Source organism: Calonectris borealis, chromosome 1 (genome assembly GCF_964195595.1).
Source record: "Calonectris borealis chromosome 1, bCalBor7.hap1.2, whole genome shotgun sequence".
NCBI lineage: Eukaryota > Metazoa > Chordata > Aves > Procellariiformes > Procellariidae > Calonectris > Calonectris borealis.
The window spans coordinates 103,086,142-103,112,551 of NC_134312.1; the positions used below are offsets into that span (position 1 = coordinate 103,086,142).

Here is a 26,410-nt window from a genome sequence, read left to right on the forward strand (position 1 = left end):
AGAACCACCTGTTCCTTTTTGAACAATAATATATATATGTGTGTGTGTGTATGTTGCTGCATTTCTGCATTTATTTTTAGCCCTTTCTAAAAACCCCTGACAGGTTTGAAAGATGCTGTGGATTGTGAGTGGTGCCTGGCGGCATTGCTCACATTGACGGTTGTCAGAATTTCCATGATAAATCTCTGCTTTGAAAGGCTTATAACTCGTCCTCCTATTCTTGGTCCTGCAGCTCTCGTATCCTGGGAAAAAAACCCATGTTTTTTAAAACTGCATTTACCCCACAGGTTTGTGAAAAGCAGTTTTGTTGGCCTAAAACAGAGCTTTTTCAAAGCAGACGTTGAGTCTTGTCACTAATTTTCAGTGCCTAATTGCAAATGTATGGCAGGTCTCTTTAATATGGTTCATATGGTCAAATGGAAGAATTATTTTGCATATTGGACTGACGCAGACACTGGATGGTGTAAAGCAGTAGGGAGCCAACAGCAGTTAGCTCCCCACCACCACCTATAAGCAAGCACAAAACCAGCTGAATTATGGCAGAGGCTGGGCAGTCTCCAGATCCGGTGTGATACCGGTTGCAGAATTGTAGGGTGAATGCTCCTCGTATCAAGAACTAGCGGAGATGTGAGACATACTATGGGTTTTTTGCATTCATAAACAAAGGACATGTATATTGCTTATTATGTGCAATCGGCAAGAGAAATCCAGTACAAATCAAGAGCTGATGATTTTAATGAAGAAATACATAGTTATCCCTTTTTATGTTTCATATGTCCGTAGTGTCTCCCATCCTTGCAGTGCAGAGCAGCTCACAGTCGTTAATCTGTACCATTCCCCAGTGAAGTCGTACACACATCATTATGATTTCTAGTACACACCCAGGAGAGATGGTGTTGTGAGGAGATTTAATGATGTGCCCTGGTGATGCTGTGAATCTATGGCAAAACACAGAACAGCACACAGGAACCCCAGTTGTGCAACAGTGCTGGAAGGACCAAGCTCCATCTCTTCTGAGAGTTTTCACGGTTTTTGAAAGCTGTTGAAATGTTAGCTGCAAATAGTACACTTGCATGCAGTTGGTAGGTGCTAATTCAAAACATGAAGGTAATGAACTTGAAACTGGGTCCTGACACACAATGGGAATTGTGGAGGGAGCACTGGGAACTTGAGCTGAATCAAAGTCAGTGTAATTTCACATGCAGCATTCAGTAGGCCATTCAAACTCAGATTATCTTTTGGCAGATGGGAATAACACTTATTCCCTGCCTCACCAGGAAGGCTGTGAGGTAGCAAAGTACATGCAGAAGGCTTTGTATATGCAAGAGCTCAGCTGTTTTTCAAACTATATTAGTAGCTGTTTGAATGAGGGATATGACCTTTCCTTCAGATCTTGCCTGGCAGCCCTGGACCCTCATGGTTACAAAACCACTGCTATTACAAAATGGAAATAGTCCTGTGTTGCTTTTGTGCATGTTGCATGGGTACATGCACAGTGCTGTATCTGTGTTTTACTGTAGCTGCCATATCTGTGTTTTACTGTAGCTCCACAGACCCAGAGTTTAAACTGTTTTATCCTGCTTTTCCTTCCTCTGCAACTGATTTTCCTTTGGACATAAAATTTTTTTGTTCTGGTTCCTATGTCATCTCTGGTCTATCTCAGGATAGTGCATTCCTGAAGGATCTCAGCACCTCCTTAGCTGTAGGTGAGGGCCACTATGTTCATTTCCCAGATGGGAATTTCAGGCAAAGAAAGGCTCAGGTGACTTGCCCGTTGTCAGACACAAAACTTGCGGGAGTAGGAACCTGAGGGCACTCTCCAAAGTTTCAGGCCGGTGCCTGAGCTGCTTGTCCAGACTCAGTGTTATCTTTTGTTGCCGTTCTGATCCCATCTGGCTGTCAGCTGCACCAGCCAGTGCTCTGTGGGTATTTACGCTGCTGCCAGTTCTCATGTCTCATCTGGGAGTCATTTAATGCAAGTGACTGAGATTCCTTGAGAGGAAGAATTTGAAGTATTCCAGACAATGGTATGGTTAACATTGGTTTTGTCGTAAGACTGTTTTTTAGTATTTAGTCTAAGGTTTCTTGACACACGTGAGTTTTTCTAGGGCTTTAGTATCTGTGGTTGCAGCCATGAAAAAGAATCATAGAATCATAGAATCATAAAGGTTGGAAAAGACCTCTAAGATTGTCGTGTCCAACCGTCAACCCAACACACCATGCCCACTACACCATGTCCCTAAGGGCCTCATCTACACGTCTTTTAAATACCTCCAGGGATGGTGACTCCACCACTTCCCTGGGCAGCCTGTTCCAAGGCCTGACCACTCTTTCAGTAAAGAAATTTCTCCTAATGTCCAGCCTAAACCTCCCTTGGTGCAACTTGAGGCCATTTCCTCTTGTCCTATCGCTAGTTACTTGGCAGAAGAGACCAACACCCACCTCGCTACAACCTCCTTTCAGGTAGTTGTAGAGTGCGATGAGGTCTCCCCTCAGCCTCCTCTTCTCCAGGCTAAACAACCCCAGTTCCCTCAGCCGCTCCTCATAAGACTTGTGCTCCAGGCCCTTCACCAGCTTCGTTGCCCTCCTCTGGACACGCTCCAGCACCTCAATGTCCTTCTTGTAGTGAGGGGCCCAAAACTGAACACAGGATTCGAGGTGCGGCCTCACCAGTGCCGAGTACAGGGGCACGATCACCTCCCTGCTCCTGCTGGCCACACTATTTCTGATACAAGCCAGGATGCTGTTGGCCTTCTTGGCCACCTGGGCACACTGCCGGCTCATGTTCAGCCGGCTGTCAACCAGCACCCCCAGGTCCTTTTCCTCCGGGCAGCTTTCCAGCCACTCTTCCCCAAGCCTGTAGCGTTGCATGGGGTTGTTGTGGCCGAAGTGCAGGACCCGGCACTTGGCCTTGTTGAACCTCATACAGTTGACCTCGGCCCATCGATCCAGCCTGTCCAGGTCCCTCTGCAGAGCCTTCCTACCCTCGAGCAGATCAACACTCCCGCCCAACTTGGTGTCGTCTGCTTGGTGTCGTCAGAGGCAAAACAGTCGTGGCATTGGAGTTTAATATCCTTCCCTTGTAAGAAAATAGAATAAATGGGAAGAGAAATGTATGATTTAAAATCTTCAGTGATAGTGAGATTGTAAGAAAGGGACAGCGCAATGTTTTTCATGACGCATTTGGCATTTCTGAAGAAAGATTCCTGGTAAAACATGACTGCAAGTCAACAGACTCAACACATGAATTGGAGAAGGGAATGGGGCACGTCTCCCTTCGTAGAAAACTTTATTACATGTTCTTTTACTCTCAATTACCCTAATTTGAAGTGGGGAGCTAATGAATATTGCTAAATGGATTGAAACAAACAGCAGTAGTGTGGACAAAAAATAATCATTATGAACTGCAGTGTATCGACCGCAGCGAATTTTTCACAGATTTGTACGTTTTAATGCTGTGGTGACTGGTCTGACTGTTTGCTTAGTGTAGGGGAGAGGACCTTAACCAGCAATTTCCAGCGGAGTCAGTAACTTCTATTAGTACCAGTGCATACCTTTTTAAACCCCATTGCAATAATTAGAAGTTACCTCATCCCCAGACTGTGCTTTGCAATTGTTAATTAAAATAATAGTTCTCATTAAAAGAGTGCTTCTGTTAGGAGAGCAATCAGTTGTCAGAAATATTGTCCCCATTGTAAGTACTTGCATATCAGGATTAAAATGCTTCTTAACTTTGGGTAAGTGAAATAGAGCAAGCTGTGGATTCCCATTGCAGGCCAGTCTATGGTGCAGAGGTGCTGGGAGTAATGCTGGAGCTGGCATCGTGTGCAAGTACGGTGCAGCCGGGCCGAGCTGTATTTGTGTTTCTGGGTCTGAGACGGTATGGATGTGTGATGCTGTGATGTGATGCACGTATGTGTGTGCACTGCAGCCTTGCTGCTTGCTTAGAAACACACACGAGGCAGTGGCAGCCCTGACTTGAGTTGTGGGGAGGAGCGCTTTGGAAAGCTATAGCCTATTTGCACCATGGGAAGCGGGCTGTTCACCTTATCCCCAGGTGTGCACTGGGAGAGGAAAAAGGCTAAGGTATCTCAGCGTGTGTGCTTCTGAGGATCTCCTCAAGCTCTCAGGTACCTCACTGTGCTGGGAGCTGTGACGTGCTTGTGTGGTCAGAGAGATCTATCAGGAATCAGTGAGGATTATTCTGAGTTCTCTTTCATTTTATGAATGTCTTTAGGGTTGATTTAGGACGGGGTACTTTAACGAACTTTTCAGAAAGTCCTCAAATTTGGCATTTCTCTGGAAATGCCAGAGATGAAAGGAATCTGGAGAAACTAGAAATACGGAGAGGAAAGTGTAACTGTATCCTAAGAAAATACAAGACCACAGAGGGGAAAAATAATCCAAAGCCTAATTTCAGAGGGAAAAAAGGTGAGAAAAGAGTTCTCATGATCTGTAAGGGGAAAATGAATTTAAAAACCCCCCATTTTTCAGTGAAATACCAGCTACCACATATGCTTTTGGGTTGACAGTTCATGTTATGCAGTGAAGGTGATGGTAATTTCTGCTATACATGTGTACCTAAGTGCTGTCTTGAATCTGGGCTGAAGTGGAAGAAAAGCAAGGTGGGAGCTGAGCATGGCTTCATTGGACTATGTGATTTAGCAATGGCTAATTTTAGACACTTGTTTCTGAAACATCTTGCCCGTAGCCTGGCACCCATCAAACTGGTTCTGTTAAGAGCACTTTTCAACCTCAAACTTTGTTCCCAGGCTGAAGAGCTGGCATGGCATTTACTTAAAAAACAAACCCAAACAAATAGCAGCAAGTTTCTGACCTCAGGCTTGCCTCTCCCTGCTAATCTGATTCCTTTTAAGGGTAGGAGCTGGTGGCTAACATGATTTCTAGTGAAACCCTATGTGTAGCTGAATATGAGCGTGTCGGGTTTTGCTGGGGCTGCTGTTAAAAATGTCATGTCCTAGCAGCCCATATCCAGTTTCTAGAAAAATCGCTTGATGTGTCTTTTGCTTTCTTTGTATTGTCATGTAGCTGACCATCACCAACATGCCTTTTTAGGGTTAGGTTCATGTCCAACATGAAAATTTAACTCTCTTGTGGGTCCCTAACAGTTCATTTTGATCTCTAGTTTGGTCCCATCTGTCCTGACCCTTCCCGTCTAAATTAACCTTATGATAAAAAGGAGCTCCTGCATACAGATAGTGAGTCAGAACACCTGGCTTGGAGTAATTCCTGAACACTTTCCCACTGCGGTCCAGCCCTGAGAGATGGAGATGTCCTCTCAAAAAATAACAGTGGTCTGCAGGGGGCTTGGCCCTGCTCCTGCAAACGCTGCAGCAGGGCCGCTGCCTCCCAGGAGCTTGTCACGGGCCAGACAAACAGCATCTGTAATACAGAAAAGAAAAAAAGAAAAAAAGTGCCTAATCCGCTAATGAGATGTAGCCACCTTGAGGGAGGAAAGTGGCTTAATGTAGCAGTCCTACAGGCCTCGGTCCAGAAATAATTTTAAAGGAATACGTAAATATTGCAGCTTTTCTGAGTTTTGCTTCCTGGCTTGCTCTGGGGGAATACTTTTTGCTAGCAAACGTGGTACGATTGCTTTTATTCATCCAGAGACTGGTGTTTTTGTGTTAGTAGGTAGGAGGCTACGAAGTCCTGTGTGGCAAACTGCGTTAGAGGACGGGGGAGCGTGTTTTGTGCCGGCACCGTAGTGCTTTCATGGTGCTTTTTGCTACTTTTGTGCTTGGGAAGTGTAGGGGCTTGTGAGGGGGTAACAAAACCCTCTGTGCGGGAGCACAAAATGGTGAAAACCGTTCACGTGGAGAAGCTGCTGAAGGACTCGAACCTTCCCATGGGAACTTTGTGAGCAGCCAGGAAAGTGGGGTCTTCTGCGCCCCTTATCCACATACATCCAGCTGTGGGGTTCCTGTGTGGGCGTCGAGGATTCCCAGCCGTGTCTCGGGCAATGCCTAGGGGCCAGTGGAAGAGAGCTAAAAATGTGTTTGAAGAAACCACCATTTCCACTAGCAGAATGCCAGTACATCACAGTTCTCTCAGATGTTTTATATTACTGACCTAATGCATAACTGTCTTTAAAACATATTTTGGTGTGTATTTATTGCACGTACTCTCCGGTGGAGGTGCGTTGTTTGGTTTGTGATTGGCAGGATTGGTTACACAATATTGTTTGTGCTTCCCGATGGCTGGAGGAACACACAGCTGCCTCTGGGGTGGATATTGGCCCATATGAATTTAAAATTTATTTTCCATGACTGACATTCGCTTTCTGAGAACTCTGTTGCCCGTCAAACTCAATTGCTCAAATGTCTGTGGGAAACCAGTGGTGGTATGTGAATGTGGTCTCAGCAAATTCATTTTAAAAAATGTAAACCAATGTTCACTGGAGGAAAAATGAAGCATTTCTGCATTATTTGGCTAGAGTGAGTGTTATAAGCTCATTTGATTCTCTTTCTTTTTCTGTCATCAAATTTTCATGACAGTGGGTTTTTTTATATATATATATATATATTAAAAAATATATATCTAGAGAGAGAATATTACAATTTCTGTGGTCCCCAGAAAGATCTTTAATCATCTGGGCCATGTAAACAATGAACACTTAAGGCAAAAGCAAAGCTGTTAATTTTGCACTTCAGCCACAGTTTTTCCCCCTAAAAAGTGTATCTTAAGAAGCTGCCATTCTCTATCCTCATTCTAAGTCCATCCGCACCTCTGCTGCAGCTGGTAACCTAATCACCAAAATGTTGCGCTTTATTCACAAATGGGTGCAAAAACTGGCATCAGCCCTGTACAGGATCCTTCCTGTAATCCCTGCTGGGAGGAGGTGCCAAAATTCCTTGGGGCAGTTGGAGGTCTTATTGGAGAAAGAGGGAAGAGGCTGAGTTCTCACCTGACTGCTAAAGGTGAAAGTTGTCTGGTCCCTATCCTGGTGTTTCTTACTGCAAACCAGTCTTAATCGCAGCTGGAAGCTCCTCATAGCCTGACCAGCTCTTTCAGCTCTGAGAGCTGGATGTGATGTGAACTCAGTACGGAGCTCCCCAGCCCACGTCGCCCAGGTATTGGTTCCCTCCTCTTTTTTTTTTTTCTTCTCTTTAATGATTTCCAGGTTAATATTATAGCCCTGAACAGGGCTGCCTGGTTTTGTTGTTTGGTTGCATTATTTATTTATTTTAATGCCGTTTGTACAGACACTGCTACCCTTTTCTGTCATCAGTTTTTGCCACTGGGAAATTTCTGATTTTTGTGCACCTGGTGATAGTTCACCAGATTGGAAGAAAAGCATCAGACTTCCCTGGGAGCTTTACTGAGCAGAGAAAACCAGTAGCGGGATATGATTGAAACAGTGACACTATATCCCTTCAGCTGCCTCTCAGCTTCGTGCCAGTTCTTAAAGTCATTCTTCCTGGCTTGGATGAGTAGAAAATTGGGTGCCAGCTGCTCTTGGGCCCAGAATTAGAGAGAGATCGTGTGCTGTCTGTACCTTGATTCTCCTGCTGAGACCAGGCTTATAAAGACCCTGGGCATCCTTTTGGCCAGACTGCACTGTTGCTGAGAGCCTCCCAAGGGAGCAGCAGCGGGAGAGGAGGCTCCCCAGGGGACGGCAATTCCCCTCGTGCCTGCCTTAGGCTCCCCTAGGCAGCAGCAGCGTTGGCAGGAGAGCTGCTGCTCCACGGCTCCTGCTGACGCCGGTGGTCCGGAGTGCTTGCCATCGCTGCGAGGCGGGCTCTCTGCGACGCTACGCTGACTCTTTGAATTGTGAACTTCTGCATTCTTCACACTTCTGCCTTTTGCAGCCCAGTCAAGCAGGTTCTCGTTCCTGTGAACACACGGTGCTTTGATTGGTTGGTTTTTGGATCTTCCTAATTCCTCGGCCTCAGTGATATTTTGTGGAAAAGTGTTTGAGGGGAGATTGTGTAGTCTGGCATCTTTTTACCTGTTCCCTTTTAAGTCTTGAATGTTATCAGCTTTGACTTTGCTTAAGTATTACCTTTCTCACATATTCTTAAAGAGGAAACAACTTGTTCCACCCATGTGCTCTAGATCAGCCATTACTTTTAAGTATTTCTCTCGATTTCTCCCTCATTTGTCCCTGGGCCTGCTCAACTGTCCTGCTGTGCTGTGTGGAGAGAGGAGAGAGGCTACAGGCATGGCCTTGTCTCAGTTTATTACTTTGTTAGTTTTGGCATTCTATGTATTTTTATATATAGCTTTTCCTTTTATAGAATTAAGTATTTCTGTTTTAAGAGCTTGGTGAAACACACCAAGTTCTCCTATCTTAGGCTCGGCAGCTGATCAGCACAAGGGCTGTAGATCAGAATTGACTTCTGGCTCCTTCAGACACCAGTTAGATGAGGCGATGCTGAAGTGGTTTGAGGTGTGCTGACCAAGGAGATGACTGGGGACGGTATTTCTGTTAATTGTCTGTTCCAGCTCTCGCTGGAGAGTTCACAGTTTTGAGAGGCTGAGCAGACCCCAGCAGGTAAGACTCTGGAGAAAAGAGGGGTAAGTGCGGAATGAAAAGCTCTCACGTTTCCTTTTTCCTCCCTCGGAGCATTGTCTTTGTAATGCTGCCATTTAAAGATTGCGTGCCTTTCCAAGGGCTGAATTTAATATATAATGTTGATTTAGGTCACAACTATAAGATTGTCCATCCACCCCTCTGGTACAAAGCAATAAACACAAAATCTGCCTGAAATGACAGGCCAGCCTCTCTGCTTGCTGGCTGAAGTAAATGTGCTCCTCTCATGGTGTGATAGCCTGGCCGGCCTTGGCAGTGGATTCCAAGAATTGCAAGTTTATGATCTGTCAGCCAGTGCAAACATCCATCCATCAAATATCCCCCACTTGTTATACCTAGACAGAACCGGGGAGGCATTAAGAAATGAGTGGCAGAGGGAGATTATCCGCTTTGATGCGTGTATTCTCCAGGCTGGGAGACAGAGGGCTGGGATGGTTGTGCTCCTGTGGTCTCAAAGATCACCAAAACCCCACCTGTGAACATGCTTGGATCGTAGAGGTCTGAAATGGTGTAGGGGAGATCCTTACCCTCATTTTTCGGCTATGCCTTGCTCTCCAGCAGGGATGCTACCCTTCTGAGTGCCTGTAGCACAGAGGTTTTTAAAGTTTGGGCTATTGCTTATTATAAACCAAGAACAGTTTACTAAACAAGGCCTGGGTTAGTGCTTGAGTGGCCCTATGAAGCAGAAATATCGCTCAATAGCCAAGTTTTCCAAGGGGAGTGATCTGCTGTGAATATGCTTTAATAAGCTCCTGACCTATTCATTGCGTATCTCTCCCAGCAAGGTGGCACCCTAAGGGACGGGCGTACTCAGGGCTGTGCACATGCCAGTTAAAAACCCCAGGCCTGCTAGGACTAATCCTGCCTCCTTGCCGCATTGTGTGGCTGTGCGTGCTCAGGTGGCATCCTCCTTTCTGGGCTGAAAACCCCTAAACCAAGGCTTCTTTGTTCTTAAATGGTCCCTGCAGTTTCTAACACAGTTAAAGATCTTGCCTCTGTGTCCTCATCAAATTCAGGTTTCATTCTTTATGCCCCCTCTCAGGCTCCTTGCTGGGACCCAGTACTTTACAGGTCTCCAGCTTCCCAGCCTGCAGAGTCCCACAGGATAGGAGATTGTGTGCAGAGAAGAAGGAAAGGCAGTTCCTTTGGGTGGACAGGGGGGATCCAAGGTCAGAAGGAGGGAGCTTGTGAAAGTCGGAAAGTGGGAGCAAGGGATGAAGTTCAGAGGAGAGGCATCAGCTGGGGGAAGAAAGGTTATTCTTTGGGCTGGACAACTACATCTTAAGAGTACCCACAGGAACTCTTTGCAGAGATGGTTGGCAGTGGATTGTCAATGTCTCTCAAGACCTTGCCTCTTAAAAAGCCTTTCAGGGCTCTGTTACTGCATGGACAAGCAATCAGATGCTCAGGGGACAAGTTTTGGCACCCTTTTCCTGCTGAGTTGGCCTCATGTCGCAGGTGGCCTCTCTGGGTGCAGAGGTGTGCTAGGGGATGCAAGGAGGGAGCGTTTCCACTGCAAGAGGATGGAAGCTCTGCTCTCTGGCCAGCTCTTCCTTGGTAATGCAGAGGCAGGCGGGGAGCTGGAGGGGATTTCTGTTAGCCAGTCAATCAATCATTTCCCAATGTTTATTATTTATCCCCCTGGCCAAGCCCTCCCCTCATCCCTGCCACTCTGGGCGATGGGAATTTTTGTGATCCCTGAGCAGCAGAGGCTGGCGGACAGCCCGATCGATGCTAGCAGCTCATTCTCAGCCACGTGAGAGGAGAAACATCAACAAGGAGAGATGGAGTTAGAACTTTATTAGGAGAAACCTAGGCATGATTGACTAAAATCTCATGTTAAGGAGAGCACACAGGTCTTTTCAGGATTAAAAAATACACGTCGATAAAACATCTTACGAACAAAAAAAATGGTTTCACCCCCTCTGTGTATGAGTATGTATGTATATGTATAGGGAACTGTACCAAAGCTAACTATGTTTCGGGAGCGAGGATTCACAATCCCTTTCAGCAGCCCCTAAGAGAGGGAATGGCTCAGACCCCTCACAAGCTGGTCCCAGGCCATTCGCTGACGCAGCGCAACGTTGGGAAGCTGTGGCCCGTGTCTGAAAGGGCAGCGCAGGGTAAACAACAGGGAGCAACTTAGCTCTGTTTAGCAATTCTCTTTAAAAGAGGGATGTCAGCTCTGCAGTGAGAAAATGTATCTGCAGCGGGAGCTGCCTACAGAGCTCACCACCAGACTCACTGTGCAGTGTTGGGCCCCAATGGCTGCTCTGAGAGGCTGCAGTGGTGGAAAGAGCTGGTCCATGGGTGGTGTCTTATGCCATATGCGCTAGGGATGGAGTGGAGATTGAAGATGACCTGATGGCAGAACAGGGACTTGCTTGAGGACAAATTTCTTGGCTTGCACTGGCTGGCAAGCTTGAGAGAGCAGCCAAGAGCTGAATGATGTGCAGGACCTGGAGAGGACTCTTGCTCCTTGCAAAAGATGCTTGAAGTGTTTTGGTAGGTTAGCGAGAGAAGACACAGGCCGTACCTCTTCTACAGATAAACAGAGGATATTTTTTCTCTCAAGTTGGCAGCTGGCAGCACCCTTTCAGCAGCATTCATGTGGCTTGAAAGATGAGTTTAAAAGGAGGAAAAATCACTTTGATTCCACATGGTAATTCCTCCTCCTTTTTTGCTCTCACAGGAGAGTCTCTATTTCTGTTAATGGATGTCTTGCTTAGAATTGATAAGTATCTTGGGAAAATTCCCTAGTCTTCATCAACTGGTCATCTAAGGGATATCCCTGGGCCCCAGGGACAGTCTGCTGCGCTGACTTAGGAATGAGGGAAGGATTCCAACTCTAGACATGAGGCAGCTGTGCATGGGGGACCACAGATGTCCTTATCTATGGGGAAGAGTTATATACACAGTGTCAAAAAATTCAAGTAGGATTTATTGTATAGGTAAACTGGTATAAAATATCTGGGCTCAGGTAGGGAAAGGGAGGGTTAGAAAGAGTGAGAACAAAGCAGTCTTTCTTTCAGAAAGCCTACGGGTGTGTTTCTGCTCCCTGCAGGTGAGAGAAGCTTCAGCTCACTGTAATTGCCAAGCTGATGTAGCAAATGTTGAATAGACACCAAAGAAGATGTAAGGGGGTTGAGGTCCAGTCAGTCTGTTGAATACAGTGTCGCAGTGGATACCTGCTGGGCAGCCTCAGGAGTCTGCTGGCCTGTGCTCTACCAGGCTAAGGATGGCGAGTCTCCAATCCCTGTGGGTCCCTGATGAAAATATGGCCGAGAGCTTCACATCTCGAGATTGGTGCCTCTCTTCAGTGCGTGTGTCCCAGTGGCTGCCCCTGCCTTAAGCTGTGAGAGGTGCTGTCTGCAATATAACAATGATGTTCACTGAAAAGGAAAGGTGTTAAAACAGAGAAAGGTTAGTGGCAAGAGTCTCGAGGCCACTTTGCAGAAGTTTTACTAAACGCCGAGACTGCTCCTTCTCCTCATCCCTCCTGGAGACAGGTCACACAGACAGATCATCCGACCTCGCCTTGCTGCTGGCACGGCTGGTCTTGCTGAATCGGCGTTTCTCATTGAAGTAGTTCTCGGGGAAGGCGGGTGCGGCACATTCGTTGGCCACCTCCGGACTCTCCACATAGCTGGACTTAATGAAGGGCCCTTCACCAGCACCATCCTCCTGGCCATGGACCCTCTCGGTGGCGAAGTTGGCAGTGTTCTGCTGGGAGGCCATCTTGTTGCTGAAGGGGCTGATGAACTTCCCATTGGGACTTGACAGGCACTGGTTAAAATCTGGTGGGGGAGTGTACATCTGGGCCCTTTCTACTTGCGGGGCGGATTCCAGTCTGCCGGGGGCCGTGCTGGGGCTGGGTTTGTAAGACCGGGAGCACCTCTCTTTGGCTTTCTTCCAGCCCAAGTGGTACAACTCGGCCAGACTGAGGAATAGAGAAAGCACTGCCACAGCCAGCATGAAGACGATGAACACATTCTTCTCTGTGGGACGGGAAACGTAGCAGTTGACAGGGTGGGGGCAAGGTGCCCGCTGGCAGATATACAGGGTCTCCAGGAAGATCCCGTACAAGACATACTGTCCCACAATGAAGGCCACTTCCATGGCAGTGCGAATCAAAATGCTGTAGACATAGGTGTTCAGCAGACTGCCCCTGAGTATGATTTTGCCTCCCGATTCATCCCAGCAAGACAGCTCGGCCTTCTCGGCCACGGGGCACTTCTGCTGGTAGTATGTGTCACCGTTGTTTTTCATCTCCTGGGCCTCTATTTCTGCCTCCTTCATCTTCCTCTTCTCCTCCATGCGCACTGTATGCATCGCATGGCCCATATACACCAGAGATGGGGTGGAGACAAAGATGATCTGGAGGACCCAAAACCGGACGTGGGAGATGGGGAAAGCCTTGTCGTAGCAGACGTTCTCGCAGCCAGGCTGCTGGGTGTCGCACATGAAGTCAGACTGCTCGTCCCCCCAGGAGGACTCAGCTGCTGTACCCAGCACCAGCATCCGGAAGATGAAGAGCACGGTCAACCAGACTTTCCCCACCACTGTGGAGTGTTTGTGGACCTCCTCGAGGAACTCTCCCAGGAAACTCCAGTCTCCCATTTCTGCTCACCAGGAGGGGTGAGAAGTCTTGAAGGGAGAACTGGACGCAGCCTCTGTGGGAGAAAATAGAAGAGAGTGGTTCTAAGGAGGGTTAGGAAATGTCCAACTGGGAATGCATGGAGTGAAATGATTTGTTTTGTGTCAAAGGAAATGTTTTAATTTGACCTGAAATGAATGAGGTCTGGTTTGCTGGTGGTTTCACATCCACCAAAAGCAATGTGTTGGGTTTTTTTTTTTTGGTTGAGCTACTAAAACAAAAAGTGATCTTTTTTGCATAATCCAACTGCATAATCCAGCCCTGTAAAACAGGCTGCCAAAACTCTGAGGGTGAACCAGATTTTTTCTTGGTTCAGAAAATCCTTTCACTGCGGTCTGCATATTGCATTCTCTGTGGACTGTGTAGTTAAAGCAGTATTCATCTGTCTGCAAACTGCACTCGGGGGAATCCTTAATGGGCTGATCCCCTGGGAGATAAGACTGGAGTCTACAGCTTGGTCTGAGCAATGCCTTGGCACTTTCATATGTCGCCTTTGTGTAATACCTGCACCAACACCTGGAACGTGAAGTGCTCGCAGCTCTGGGCTTTGCTTCTGAGCTCGATGCCACCACTGAAAGGAATGCAGAGAAAACCTTCCTGTTGCCCACCTGCCCCTTGGCCATAGGTTTTGCTTTGATTTTGCAGTGTCGCCAGTTGCAAGTGTTTCAATTACAAGCTGCAAATATTTTGGGGAGTGTAAAGACTTTGGTGAGCTGTGCCAGTCCTGTAAACCTAATCTGCTGTCATGCCTCTCTGAGAGGGCTGCAGAATTTAAATGGTGGATCTTGCTCCCTCCTCTTTTTCTTAAGATCTGAGACAAAATTCACAGTTCAAATGACAGAGCCAAAGGCAAAAGCCTCCTTTGAAATGCCTCCCAAGGACCAGCAGCTCCTGGGAACTGCTGTTTCATAGGTGGTCTGATGAGAGGAAAGGTTTGGTGGGCTGGTAGTAAGATTGCAACGTGAGGATGTAGGAGAGCCTGCTTCAATTTTGTTTCTGAGTCTGGCAGACTGTTTCTGGCCAAGTCACTTAACCCCCTTGATAAAAAGAGAACGGTGGGTTTAATCCATCTTTTGTGGGGCTCTGTGGGAATGCTTGAGCAATCATTTGATCCAGTTATACTCACCGTGCTTACCTTCCCAGGGCACTGCAAAGGTCTCCCTTGTGCATGAGTTAAGGGTTAGGTGCTATAAAGTGTGCAGTACTACCTTGGAGATAATGTTCTCCCACAGTCACTCTTTTTGAAAATATCCTTTTAATAAATAAATGAAGAACTTAATAATCATTGTAATGAAATATTAAAAGCACTAGACAAGGTAAATCCCGAAGCTGTAGGGACCAAAAGTGTTAACTCTCCTTCTTTATTGTCCCTTGTCTTGTCCTTAAGAGCCAATTATTTTTACTGTACAAAGAACGTCTGTGGAGAGTAGACACTGTTAAATGCTGAGAATTTACTGCAGCAATATTGTGTAGATTTCCTGTGAGCAAAAGCCGGAGAACAGAGAGAGACGCTTGTTGAGGGAACAATATCCCCTCCTCTGGTTATGTACGTGATATAATTTAATGTAGCAGTGCACGTGATGATTTATGCCATCGCTTGTTGATATGCAGTGTCCATCTGCAAGGATGGATGGGACAAAGATCAAAAGTCGAATCCTTAAACTCCTCGTGCTGCTGAGGGCTGCCCTGCGGAAAGGTGAGGATTGCCCAGGTAAGGAGATGGGGAGGTGACCGCTTGCTGTCCCCTCGCCAGTCAGAAGCTGTGTGAGGAGAGAGAAGGGGCATATCAGGAAGCGAAGGATGAGCTTTGGCTCTTTGCTGCTTTGGCAGGCATGCTGCAATCGTGCTGATGTAGATCCTGGTGCCTGTTCAGAGTATGCTGAAGCTTTCATCTGCTGCCAGCCCAGAACTGGAGGAGCAGTAACACAGAAAACCAGCTAGTCTTTCTGACTCCTCTTTGTCTGCACTGGTAAAAATGGCGAAACTGCGGGTCTGTCTCATCTTCTGAAATGGCTTTGGTGCAGTTACTGCATTCTGGAGAAATTAGCATATGGCTGCATTCTGTGGGCACCAGGGTATTAAATACAGGCAGATAAATCAGTGATGGGAAATATTTACAGACAGTTGCATTGAAATCAGGGGTTTTATTATTTTTTTTTCCCCGGAGTGCAGACAAGGCAACCAACTACCTATAGTTCAATGTACAGGTGCGTCCAAGGTCCATATGGTGTAGCACAACTGTACGCGTGGAATATTCCTTCCAAGACAGCATGAACAATGGTGGGCGTCCTCATTTTTCCAGGTGAGTTTATGTGGTTTGCAGGTACCCCTATTGCTTCTGCTGTTGTCAGATGACAGCTGCCTTTTCTTGATTCACCTTGCTTGTTAGGGTAAAAATGAACACAGTTCTCCCTGGCTGTGCCAAGGCTGAGTTTTCCTTCCTGTTATAAGCACGTGCAATCACAAACTGAACATCTGCTTCCATCGGTTCTACTATGTGCAGGTAGTTTGGGGTTTTACTATGGCTTGTTTTCCCTAGGGAAGGCTACTAAACCTAGACACTTGCAAATTGTGAAAATCAACGTGTACAGGACACAAAGTAAAGCAAACGTAAGTGCAAGAGGAGTCCAGAAATAAAAAATGTTAATGGATGAGAGAATAACAGTAATTTACCATCACACATGCACAAAATTTTCCAAGAGGAAGTAAATCAGAATGATCCAAGGCTGGCAGCCATGAGGCTTAGGCTAGATAATAGGGCCGTTCCCTCTGCCCTTCCTGCTGGCTGCTCCCCTGCACAGGCTGTTTAGAGGAGGGGCTTCCCAAAGAGCCGAATGCCTCCCGATCACCCTGCTACAGCCCCACAGAGAGCTGAGGTGGCTGCTGGAAGGGGGTAGGTTTTCACAGGAGAACAGGTTTTGGAAAACAAGAGAAGGAGTTTCCCTCCTGGAGCAGTGTTTTTGGCTTAGTTATTAGTGAGCTACTCTTGCGATGCCAGACCAAGGGCCTCCTAGAGCAACAGAAGAGAGCATCTAGCTCTCTGCTGCCAGCAAGCAAAGAAGGATTGTTGTTGCCTCCTGACAGCTTTTCCTGGCTAGGCAGGACTGCCTTTGACATAGCCTTTCTCCTCAGGGCTTTACTATTCTTGGGAATTTTCCACAGAGTTCCCTTTCCTCATTCCCAGACTACTGTTGTCCCCGCATGCTTTGACCTCTCAGCATGTGAGCATCTGCGGCCTTTTATATTCCTAGTTTGGACTCAGTTGGACAAATCTCATCTCGCTCTGGCGTGACTCAGCGAAAAACACCTCTGGGTATCTTCACAGGGTCTCAGCACCTGATAGCGGACGGTCTTGACGGCGGAGTCATGCATATTCATGCAGGGTTGTGGGCTGTGCCACTGCCCAGCCATGCTTTTGGCTGTCAGCTTTCTGCTGGATCAACAAAGGAGCTGTGCGCAGTCATGCGATTTTGGCACCAGGAAACGCGTATGTGACAAAGACCAGCGCAGCCTGGCACAAACCCAGCGACGTGGCCGCCCTGGCTTAATTATCACCTGGAAAGCTGTTAAAGCTGGGGAAAAACGAGTATCACACCGCAGGCCAGGCGTGGAGTCCGCCTAGCTCCGGGCTGCCTTGTGACTGCCAAATTCCATGATAAAAATACCCCAGCGGGGATGGCACCTGCCAGTACACCAGGCTGGCTCGCCAGCAACGGGCTGCTCTCCACCATCCTCTTTTTGCGCTACCTTTTTCTGTGGGAAGGGAAGTGTCCGTCGCTCTTGGAGCAGTTTTGCCCATCCTCTTCATGATGCCGCACGCTTTGAACAACAGGCGAGCATTTTGCATCGCTGCCGCTGGCTCCAGCTGGCGCGCTTGTTCTGGGTGGACCAGCCGGCGCTTTGGGGAACAGCTAGGAAATTCACACCAAAGAGGCAGGAGGACTGTTCCTGTGCAGTCCTCTTCTTTATATGAGTTTATTTCCCCTGGAATTGTTATGAAGAAAGTTTCCCCTCTTTAGAAGACAAGGCGAGACTATCAGCAGCGATATAAATAGCTGAGCTTGACACTTCACGCTAACTATTCCCACAAGGAAGGTGACAGGAGGTCGCCATGTTTCTAAAATAAAGTGGAGAGCCTGATTATGACACTGTTTCTGCTCTCCCTCGCTGGGCTCACCTCTTCCCCTTGGCAGGTCCCAGGCGCACGCAGAGGCTCTCCGAGGAAGGCTCCTTTGTGTGGGGGAAGCACGGTTCCCAGGGAGGGGGAAAGTAACAAAGTCAAAGCCATTGTATTTTTGTCCAATCTGCGTGTATGATTTGCTCGATTGGATACAAATGTGTGTATCTGATAGTTAATGAGATGTCCTAATGAAACAGAAGGCTGGGGCCTAAGGTGTTGTGAAGAGGCTCACACACTAGACACGGGGCTGTGTGTGGAAGCCACGCAGCAGGTCCATCCCCTCTGAGCTTCCAAATGGGGAGGCAGCCGTCTCCTTTAGGTACTGGGCACATGAGAAGCGAGAGCCCTGTGCAGTGGGGCATCCAGGCCAGCTGTGGCATAGTCAGTGCCTAGGAATTGCTTGTGGCCTTCCTTCCTCCAGCTGTGTCACCTCATAGGAGTCCAGGCGAGCGTGTGGCACAAGAGAGAGCTCCTGTGGGGGTATGAGGGCAGACATCTTTTCCCCTGTGTTGTCAAGGCTGCAGCCAGACCTGAGTGGTCCCCACACTGCAAAACTGGATTCTCACACCTGTAGACACTTAGGAAGGACACTTTCTGTCTGCGCTGGAGGTTAGTTAACGCTGCTTTGCTATACAGCTGTATGTTTTACTTAAGGATCTCCACCCCCCTGTTAGCAGTAGCCCAGCCTCACAGCATCCCATGCAGTGCAGATGCTATCATCTTTATCTTGCAGATGGTGATCACTGGGCAAGCTGCTTGTTCGAAGTCACTGTGTTAGTGGCAGTCTGGGGATAGAGCTCAGGGGTTGTGACTTGCAAACTTGTGTCCTTTTTTCTATGGAGCACTGCCTCTTAGACTTGGTGATAGCGACACAACACTGCTGCTACAGCACAAGAACGTCTGCTTCTACAGACTGCAGCCCTTCTCTCCTGTGCCCTGGGACAATACTGTCTTGGTGACCTGAAAGAAATCCCTCTCGTGCTACCCTTCTATAGCAGGTACACCTGGCAGAACCAGAGGTTCTCTTTTTTTTGGTGCTTTTCTAAAAGACGAACAACTTGTTATTGCTGGCAGAGCCTGCAGCCATGGTCAGTGCCCAAAAGGAAAAAGCAGCCTTTTCAACGTACATATACAGTGCTCCTTTGTTGCCAGGACCTGGTCAGCAAGCATTTTGGGGGCACGTGGCTTACAACATTAAAGGATGAATAAAATTAGAAATGCACTGTCCAGTGTGGGTGCGATGCTTTGAATTCCAGAGGCTTTTCATAGCTTTGTAACATAGATCGATGCTAAAGCCCACCTCAGCAGGTATCTTTTTGTTCGCTGTTTACTGACATCGGCTCCTTCATATGTGTATACAATAGACAAGCAATGACCTATTAGGCATTTTTGTCCACGCGCCATCCCTCTGGCTTCATATATGCATGCATGTGCTTATGATAAGTTTCTGCCTGAAATAGGCCAGTTCTTTAGTCAAATTTATAACTCTGATCTGTGCACGGATCTGGACTAAATAGGTTTGTACTTCTTTATGCTTTAAAAAAAAAATCTGATGTGTTTGCATAGGTTCCTTTCTAGTTCCTTGGGTTCAAAGTCCTGTGCTGAACCAGTATCAGGGAGAGTGACTTTGACTCCAGTGCTCAAATCTCACGGGAGAGGCAGAGCTCTGTGTTAACAGCTCCTGTCCTAGAAGACAGACATCCGATGTTTCTCATCTCTCTGCTCCTCCTGAGTTCACTGCAATTTCTGGAAGGGTCATACTGGTATCCAGACCACTGGCCCTGCTTGCAGTTGCAGACAGCTTGTTATTCCTTGATGAGGTGTGCTTTTCCCCTCCTCTCCAAATGTGGAAAATCTCAGAGTTCACAAAAAAGAGAGTGGGTGAGAAGATAAGGGAGTTGAATGACCCCTCACCTCCTGAACACACACAACCCTGACGCATACAGAGACACAGACAGAGGGAAATCACTCAACACCTCCAAGTGTGTACATCAGGGATGTGTTACACACACAGATGACAGTATTATGTAGAATATTTTCTTCTGAAGTGATGGTGGAAGCTGCAGACTCCCAGTTAGCTGAATTTTTATTATTTGTCTATCCAGGACACCTCATGCTATTTCTCCCCCCTTCTCCGGCCAGGGTCAAATTGTGCTTTCATATATCCAAATATTAGGGCCAAGCTCTGCCTGATGTAGATGCAGGAGACCAAGAGCAGAAAAGACCTTGAACTCAGATGAGTCAAGCTGAGGAATGAATTTGTCCCGCTGTGTTTGAAAAGCCCACATCAAATAGTTACATGATGGTGGTATCCAGGCTTACACTTAGTATGCAGGGAGCACCCTCTAATTCTTTTAGGATTCTCTCTCTTTGCCTTAAAGAAATGTGGGTCCTTAGAAAGCCCAACAAACGTGACAAAACTGGACTTGGGATAAGCTAAATGAAGGCTGACATGCTTTTTTGCTGGAAAAAAACATCAATTCTCTCTCTGATGTAAATGCTGCAAAGAGGCAAATGGACATTACTCGGCTTACTCCTTAACTAACAGGATGAAGAGCATCCAGTTCAGGGTTACAGAGCTTGGTGCTCTCTCCAGTTTCTTTATCTTTGCAGGGAGAAGCTAACCTATATGAATTTGCAGATGATGCTAAATTGGGCAGTGCTGTACACAGGAGAGGGGACAGCCTGCTGTATAAAAGGCAGAGGGAGCCCTGGAAAACAGAAGCACACTGAGAAATTTGGGGGCTGCTGTAGTAAAACTGTTCCTGAGCTCTGCTAAGAGAAGCTGATCTTAAGCACTGCTTAGTCAGTGGGGGGAGGCTGGTATAAGGAGACGTGGCAGTGATGGCAGGCATCACATTGGGCCCAATATAGCAGGAAAAAACCTGCCCATGTGATTTTAGGCTGGTTCATAGACTGCATGAGATGCAGCTTGTTATAGTGTTGAAATAAAACAGACTGGAGAGGTAGTGGGAGAAGGAGAGGGCTCTCATTCAGACTTTCCCATCCTTTCTTTCCTCCTCTCCCCCCAGCATGTCCCTGCCTATCACTTTCCCATTGCTCTTCTACAGTCAAGCTCCCCCCTCAGAGCCTTGCCTCAGCTTTTTGGCAGTTTCGACCGCTTAACTCTCTACAGCACCCAGATTGCTAATGCTTTCAGCTTTAGAAAGGGGAAATTTGCAGTGACTATCTACTTCCCACTTAGTACTACCTTGTCAAATCTCATTTCTTCCTTCTTTCCAAAAATCTGTAGGATTCTCTTCACACTCCAGCCGTGTTGGTCTATCCTTGCCTCAAGTATTTAATTTCCCATTCAGGGTGAAGTCTGGTTATAGCTTATGAGTGGATTATTTTATATTCTCAGTGTATGAACATATATATGCACCACCACTGCCACCACCCCTTTAAAAACAACTAATATTAAATTCACAAAACCCAGGAGTAAGGAAATGCTAGAGTTAGTGTTCTCAGTAATCTTAATTCAATCTCTTTGTGCCTGTGCCTCATAGCTATGAGTCTTTAACCACATCCTCACATTGTCACCTCATTCTTTGCACAGGATGCCTGCCTTGTTCTGTGCCAGCCTGGCTGGGGCTTTCTAAAACAGCAGCTATTCAATGTTTTGTTTTCTCGTCATTGTTCAGTGGGTGGCCTGTGCCTCATTTACTGTACATTATTCAACTCCAGTTCTAAAGACAGAATTATTAGTTTCCTCATGGGTTTTACTATGGCTTTCATCACAACGGTATCTGCTTCACAATTATTAATTTACTTATTTCCACGCAGAGGTGAGGAGATGGTATTAGATCAACTTTACAGCTGAGGAGCTAAGGCAGTGAGAGATTAAGATAAAAAATGTTCATTAATTTTGGAAGCTGTTTGGCGACGTTGCTAATCTGGGGTTTTTTTTCAGTGTACTTAGCACTATATAATGTATGTTCAAAGCCGGGCTCTGTCTAGTTAATGCTGGAGTGGGAGAGTTTATCACTTCCACCAGCTGGACCACATCTAGAAGTCAGATATCCAGAAGACGAGAGACACCACTGAGGGGGCATTTGTGAAGAAACGTGGCGTAAGAGATTTGCCCCATCATGACAGAGGAAATTGGAGTAAGAAGCAAGAATTAACTCCAGTCCTCTTGAATAGCTTTATCTGATTTTAAAATGGAGACCGTTTTTCTCCCATCCCGCTATTTCCTCCCTTCTTCACCAGACATCCGAATGCAGCCGAAGACCCTGGAGCTCTGCAGCAGTCACCCTCGCCAGACTGCTTCGCTTCCCTGACCAAGGCATCTGTCAGCTTTTCTGCTTCTAAGGGAGAGGAGTTTCGTATGGAAATTCTCAAGGCATGTCCGTAATGACAAAGATAATGAAGAAAGACGGAAATGTAAGTGTAAACCCCTTAGTTCTTACATTAAAAACCACTGACCCCTCTTTGAAGATATACACTAGGGAGACTTAGAAGCATGCATCTCTATGCTCATTACTTGCTGTGTGGCATGAATATTTCTTTGTTTCAGGAAAGAGCTGGCATGCTAGAGTATTGTTCATAGAGATCTCCCTGTTGCTTATCAATAGCCATAAAATTGATCCCCCCCTCCCTCCCCCCCTTTATGAGTTCTTAGCCCAAAGATTGAAGTTTCTCTGGTGCCTCCTGGGAACTATTTCTAATTTTAAGCCTCTGTCCTCGTGCCTTATACAATAGCACCCGAGGTGTGGAGCAGTCTCTGAAATGTGCTCCCTAATGACATGGTATAGTGCTGAATTACTCATTCCTTCTCGTCTATTTTCAATGCTGCGAGATAAGTCAGAAAACAAGGGCAAACGTGCAGAATGTGTGAAATCTGTCTGAAGGTCAAAAAGAGAAGAGAGGCTAGGGTATGAAGTTCTGTATTTTCTGGCAAGGTTTAAATTTTTCATGTGAAAGCCCGTAATACTAAAATATTGTGATAATATATACTGTTGAGTGGAAAAAAACCAACAACCCCAAATAGTCATAGTAGCAGGAATACTTAACATAGTTCCCAAGCGACCGGAGCCTGATGAGTATTTTAAACCCTGAAGTCTCGGGAATTCTCCTAAACTACTGTTCTGCTCCCAAGGAAAGGGGGAAGTTAGTTAGAAATCTGCACTCTTCTCAGAGTAGATTTTGAAAAGACCAGCAAATACAGAATTTTTTGCCTTCTGGTGCAAATACTGAATACTGTGAGGCTTCTGAATAACAGTTTAACCCGCTCCTAGCTGCGCGTGCACATGCACACATATATTACATGCATTAAGTTCTTTAGCCTTAAAGAGAGGATCACATAGGCAGCAGTAGGGAAAGCCTTTCACACATACTGCTTCACCAAAGTATTTTGACAGGTTTATTAGCATGGAGGAAGAGTTCAATGATTAAGGCTCATTCAGCCTGTGACTTTTTTAGCTGAGGTTTGTCCAGAAATGCTACTTACATGATCCTCTGATGTTTTTTACAGTACTTCAGGGACAGAGGCACCGCCTCAGTTTACCTGAGCTGTTAAAATCAGAGTGCCACAAAGCTCGTTAGACATGACAAATGGCCAGTAAAATGACCCTTTAGGAAATCAAAGGAGTCACCACAGATCAGAGGTGGCAATTAGCAAGCAACCTTTACACTCATTGTGATTGCTTCTTTCCAGGTGGATGTATAGGGTTACTATGTTTTCAAGCTGGGCTATTCTCTGAAAAATGCGGTGGCAATGCTAGAAGTATTAAATTATGGAAATGTAATTGAATAATTATTCCAAGTACAAAAAGGGGGAAAAAATTAGGAAGGCAAATAAAAAGAAGCAGCAGCTGCTAGTGGGAGAGGGCGTCTGTCCCTTTAGGTTTGCGTGCCTCTTTGCTGAGGCTGCCCTGGGCAGTGTCGGGATGGAGAAGAAAGGCATTCCACCCGCGGCGCGCGCAGTACGGGTAACTGGGAGATACGAGCAAGGCACTTCTCTACATTTGAGTTACGTTCCCAGGCTCCGTGTCACAGACCAGCCAGGATGCAATACTCTCAAGGAAAAGAAACTGCAATATTTTGAAACCACCCTGCGCCCTTCGGAATATAGGCGGTTCATGCGGACACTTGATAAAGTGTTTATACCCTGAGAGCCTCTCATAGGTAAGAGTTCCCTTCACCACCCTCCCCTGAGCAGCCTGTCAGCATGCTAAAATGGGATCTGACAGAAACTGCAATTTGTACATTATACTGTCTGAGGATACCTGGGGCTCTTATCCTGCTTTCCTGTACCTATTGAAATCTATTGGTACCCATGTTCATTGCAGGGAGGCTTCCTCATCGTTTCTATAGCTGCCTGTGGCGAAGAGAGTTTAATTTTTAAAATGTCCCAAGCTCATTTTGTTACTAGTGGGAACGTTTTGAAGAGAAATTGAAAGAAAAAGTAAATTTCTTAAGTTATTTTTGTCCATCCTTCTTTTCCTGCCTCACTAAGTCCTTCTCTCCCCTCATGCTGTTTTCCCCTTGAGTGTAACAACTTGATCTGCCATCGATCCTTCTGCAGTTCTGTTATTTCCCCCTCATGGTTACTTACCTGATTTCCAGTATCTTGTCTTCTGTCTCCTTTCCTTGCTTTAGCACTTTTCCTTTCTGTAGTTGAGTTGGGCTCCTTGTTCTTCTCAGTTGCTTGGTTTTATTCCTTTAATATGGTGTTCTCTCTCTTCCTCTTTTGTTCTCCACCCCCTTTCTGTGTCACTTTCTGTCTTCCCCACTGCCTCTCTGCCTTTCCCCCTCTTCTTTCTTCACCTACTTTTCTTGTCTCTCCTACCCCCTCCAGCTTAATCTTTCTATTTTCAAACCGAGTTTCCTGTTGTTTTTCCTTTAAAGACCATGGATCTCATTCCTCTCTCTCCATTCTCAGCCTCTCCCTGTGCCACCCTCCCCATGCCGACAGGATGCACTCGCTGCCGGCTTCGCGCTGTCCCTTCCAGTTGCCGCTACCGCTGTTTCTTGCACCTCCTCCCCCAGATAACATGCCATGGTCTAAGCCTTCCTTAAATGAAACGAGACGGGCTTGCCCCACAGTTACACCAGCCAGACCCTGGGAAGCTTTTTCCATGCAAGACATCAACCAAGGACTTTTTTCTGACTCGTTCAAGCTTAATCTGGCAAAGCAGAGTTCATGTGGAGCAGGGTCCTCCACCTCTTCAAATAACATAAGTCTTGCTCTGCTGGCTTGGGCCAGGGGCCCAGCAGAGCTGCAGTCTTCTTCCAAAGGGCGCCTGATGCTTCCCAGGAGGGTTTTACAGGCCCCTTTACTGATAAATAGAGAATAACCTGCCTGTCAGAAGAGGTGGTTTTTGACACACCACCCCCCCACCGCCTCCCCGCACAGACAGTCTGATGCATGAGCATTTGGGCCTTTCTAAAAAATGCTTTTGGCACATCAAGTGTCTGAAGGTCTTGTATTTCACCTTCATCAGGCGTGATTTCACCAATCAGGCACTGATTCCTGCACATCAGGCCCCAGAGAGGAGGGTGAATCAGAGATGCCTTCTGGCTTTGATAAAGGCTGGTCTCAAAGAACCAGTGTCAGGAGAGAGAGATTTGCACAGAAGACTCTGCTACCCTGAGAACTGGCTTGCTGCACACAAGCTTTGGCGGGTGTCCCTCCAGCAATCCTTCCTGGGCTAGATATCTCCCATCCAGAACATAATTGCCCAGTGGTCCCTATGCATCAGCTAGTGTAGATCATGAAGCAAAAGCAGTCCAGAGACTAAAACACAGGGCTGGCAACTCTTCTAATCCAATAGTTGTTCTCCCACTAATTTAGTATCCCCTTTAGTCACAAGATTGAAAGCCAGCCTACACAGGGATGGTGCTGTGTGGAGGCTACCTCTGGAGGCATGTCCTATGTGGCCGCTCTCACTCTGAAGTTAAGAGTGCAACTCCTGAATCCTCACTGATGGTGAGTGCAGGACATACAGTGCACAGTAAATTCCCATAGCAGCTCAGTAAACTCCTGGTGTGGAGAAACCCCTAGTCATTTGCCACTTCATTTCTAACTTTATTGAAAGGCCTTCTGTGACTTCAAGGAAAATGGGAATGTTTCTGGAGTTGTTTCTCCCTCTTCTGCCTGGCAGTTGTATACCTGTGATGGAATTTCATGGGACGGAGAATATCACCGTGTTCTTTCGTCTTTCTGGAGTAATTTCCATAAAGCATTATTATGTAAAGTCCTGTTGATTTTATGCCAGTGAAATTGTCAAGGACTTCATCCCAGAAGTGTCCAAAAAAAGGTGTTAATAATACAGATCTAGCTCACAGATGGCTTTGGGACAGGCTAGCTAAGGCTTGTCAAGTGTTTCTCACGTGCTATAGAGAGGCAGCTCCTGTGAGTGAGCTGTCTGAAATGGAATCCCCTCCCTGCGTGGCTGATGCTTTGCTGTCCGCTCAGGGTGACCGGGTCTGATTCTCCCTGCTCACTCCTTTGTGTTTCATATCCCAGTGTTGTTCCTGAGTGGCATACTCATTCTCCTACAGAGTTAATCTCTGAATCCAGCAGATTCAGTCTAGTTCTGTTGGATGAATGAGGGAGGGAGGAAGGTTTCTGTCCAAGAGATGCATCATGCACGTGAGGTAACTGTTACGAGCTCTTTTTCTTGGTGGTGATGGCAACTAATTGAATTTTGATGCACAGAAAGGAAATGGGTGAAGGCAGACAGGGAGACAAAAGACAGAAAGGTGAGTAGAGATGTTGTACGGGTACCTCAGCCGGCCCCTCAATGTGTCGTCCCTTCTCTACTGCACCCTCTTCAAGGGAAAACAGAGGTGTCATGGCAGCCTCTCCAGCTCCACAGCTAGAGAAATAGCTGTTTTGCCCACGGGTAAGCTGGGAAGAAGGATTTTTCCTCCCCTCCCCAAGAGGCTGCTATGCAAAACTTGTATGACTTGAGTGAGGAGAGCAAGTGGAAGAGAATGCTCCTCCAGACAGTGGGAATGAGGAGAACAGCTGACAGCTTGCCATGTGCAGCTTGCAGATCTCAGCAGT

General features: G+C 46.7%; 1 protein-coding gene across 1 annotated transcript; it reads right to left on the reverse strand.

Annotated features, from left to right (window-relative positions):
* Positions 1-10,343: 10,343 nt before the first annotated feature.
* On the reverse strand, positions 10,344-24,214 carry GJA5 (gap junction protein alpha 5). Its single transcript, XM_075172974.1, has 2 exons — positions 23,954-24,214; positions 10,344-13,230 (listed from the first exon to the last, which is right to left on the reverse strand). Exon 2 carries the CDS (start codon positions 13,175-13,177, stop codon positions 12,068-12,070), a length of 1,110 nt encoding a protein of 369 aa, XP_075029075.1. The 5' UTR covers positions 13,178-13,230; positions 23,954-24,214; the 3' UTR covers positions 10,344-12,067.
* Positions 24,215-26,410: the final 2,196 nt, after the last annotated feature.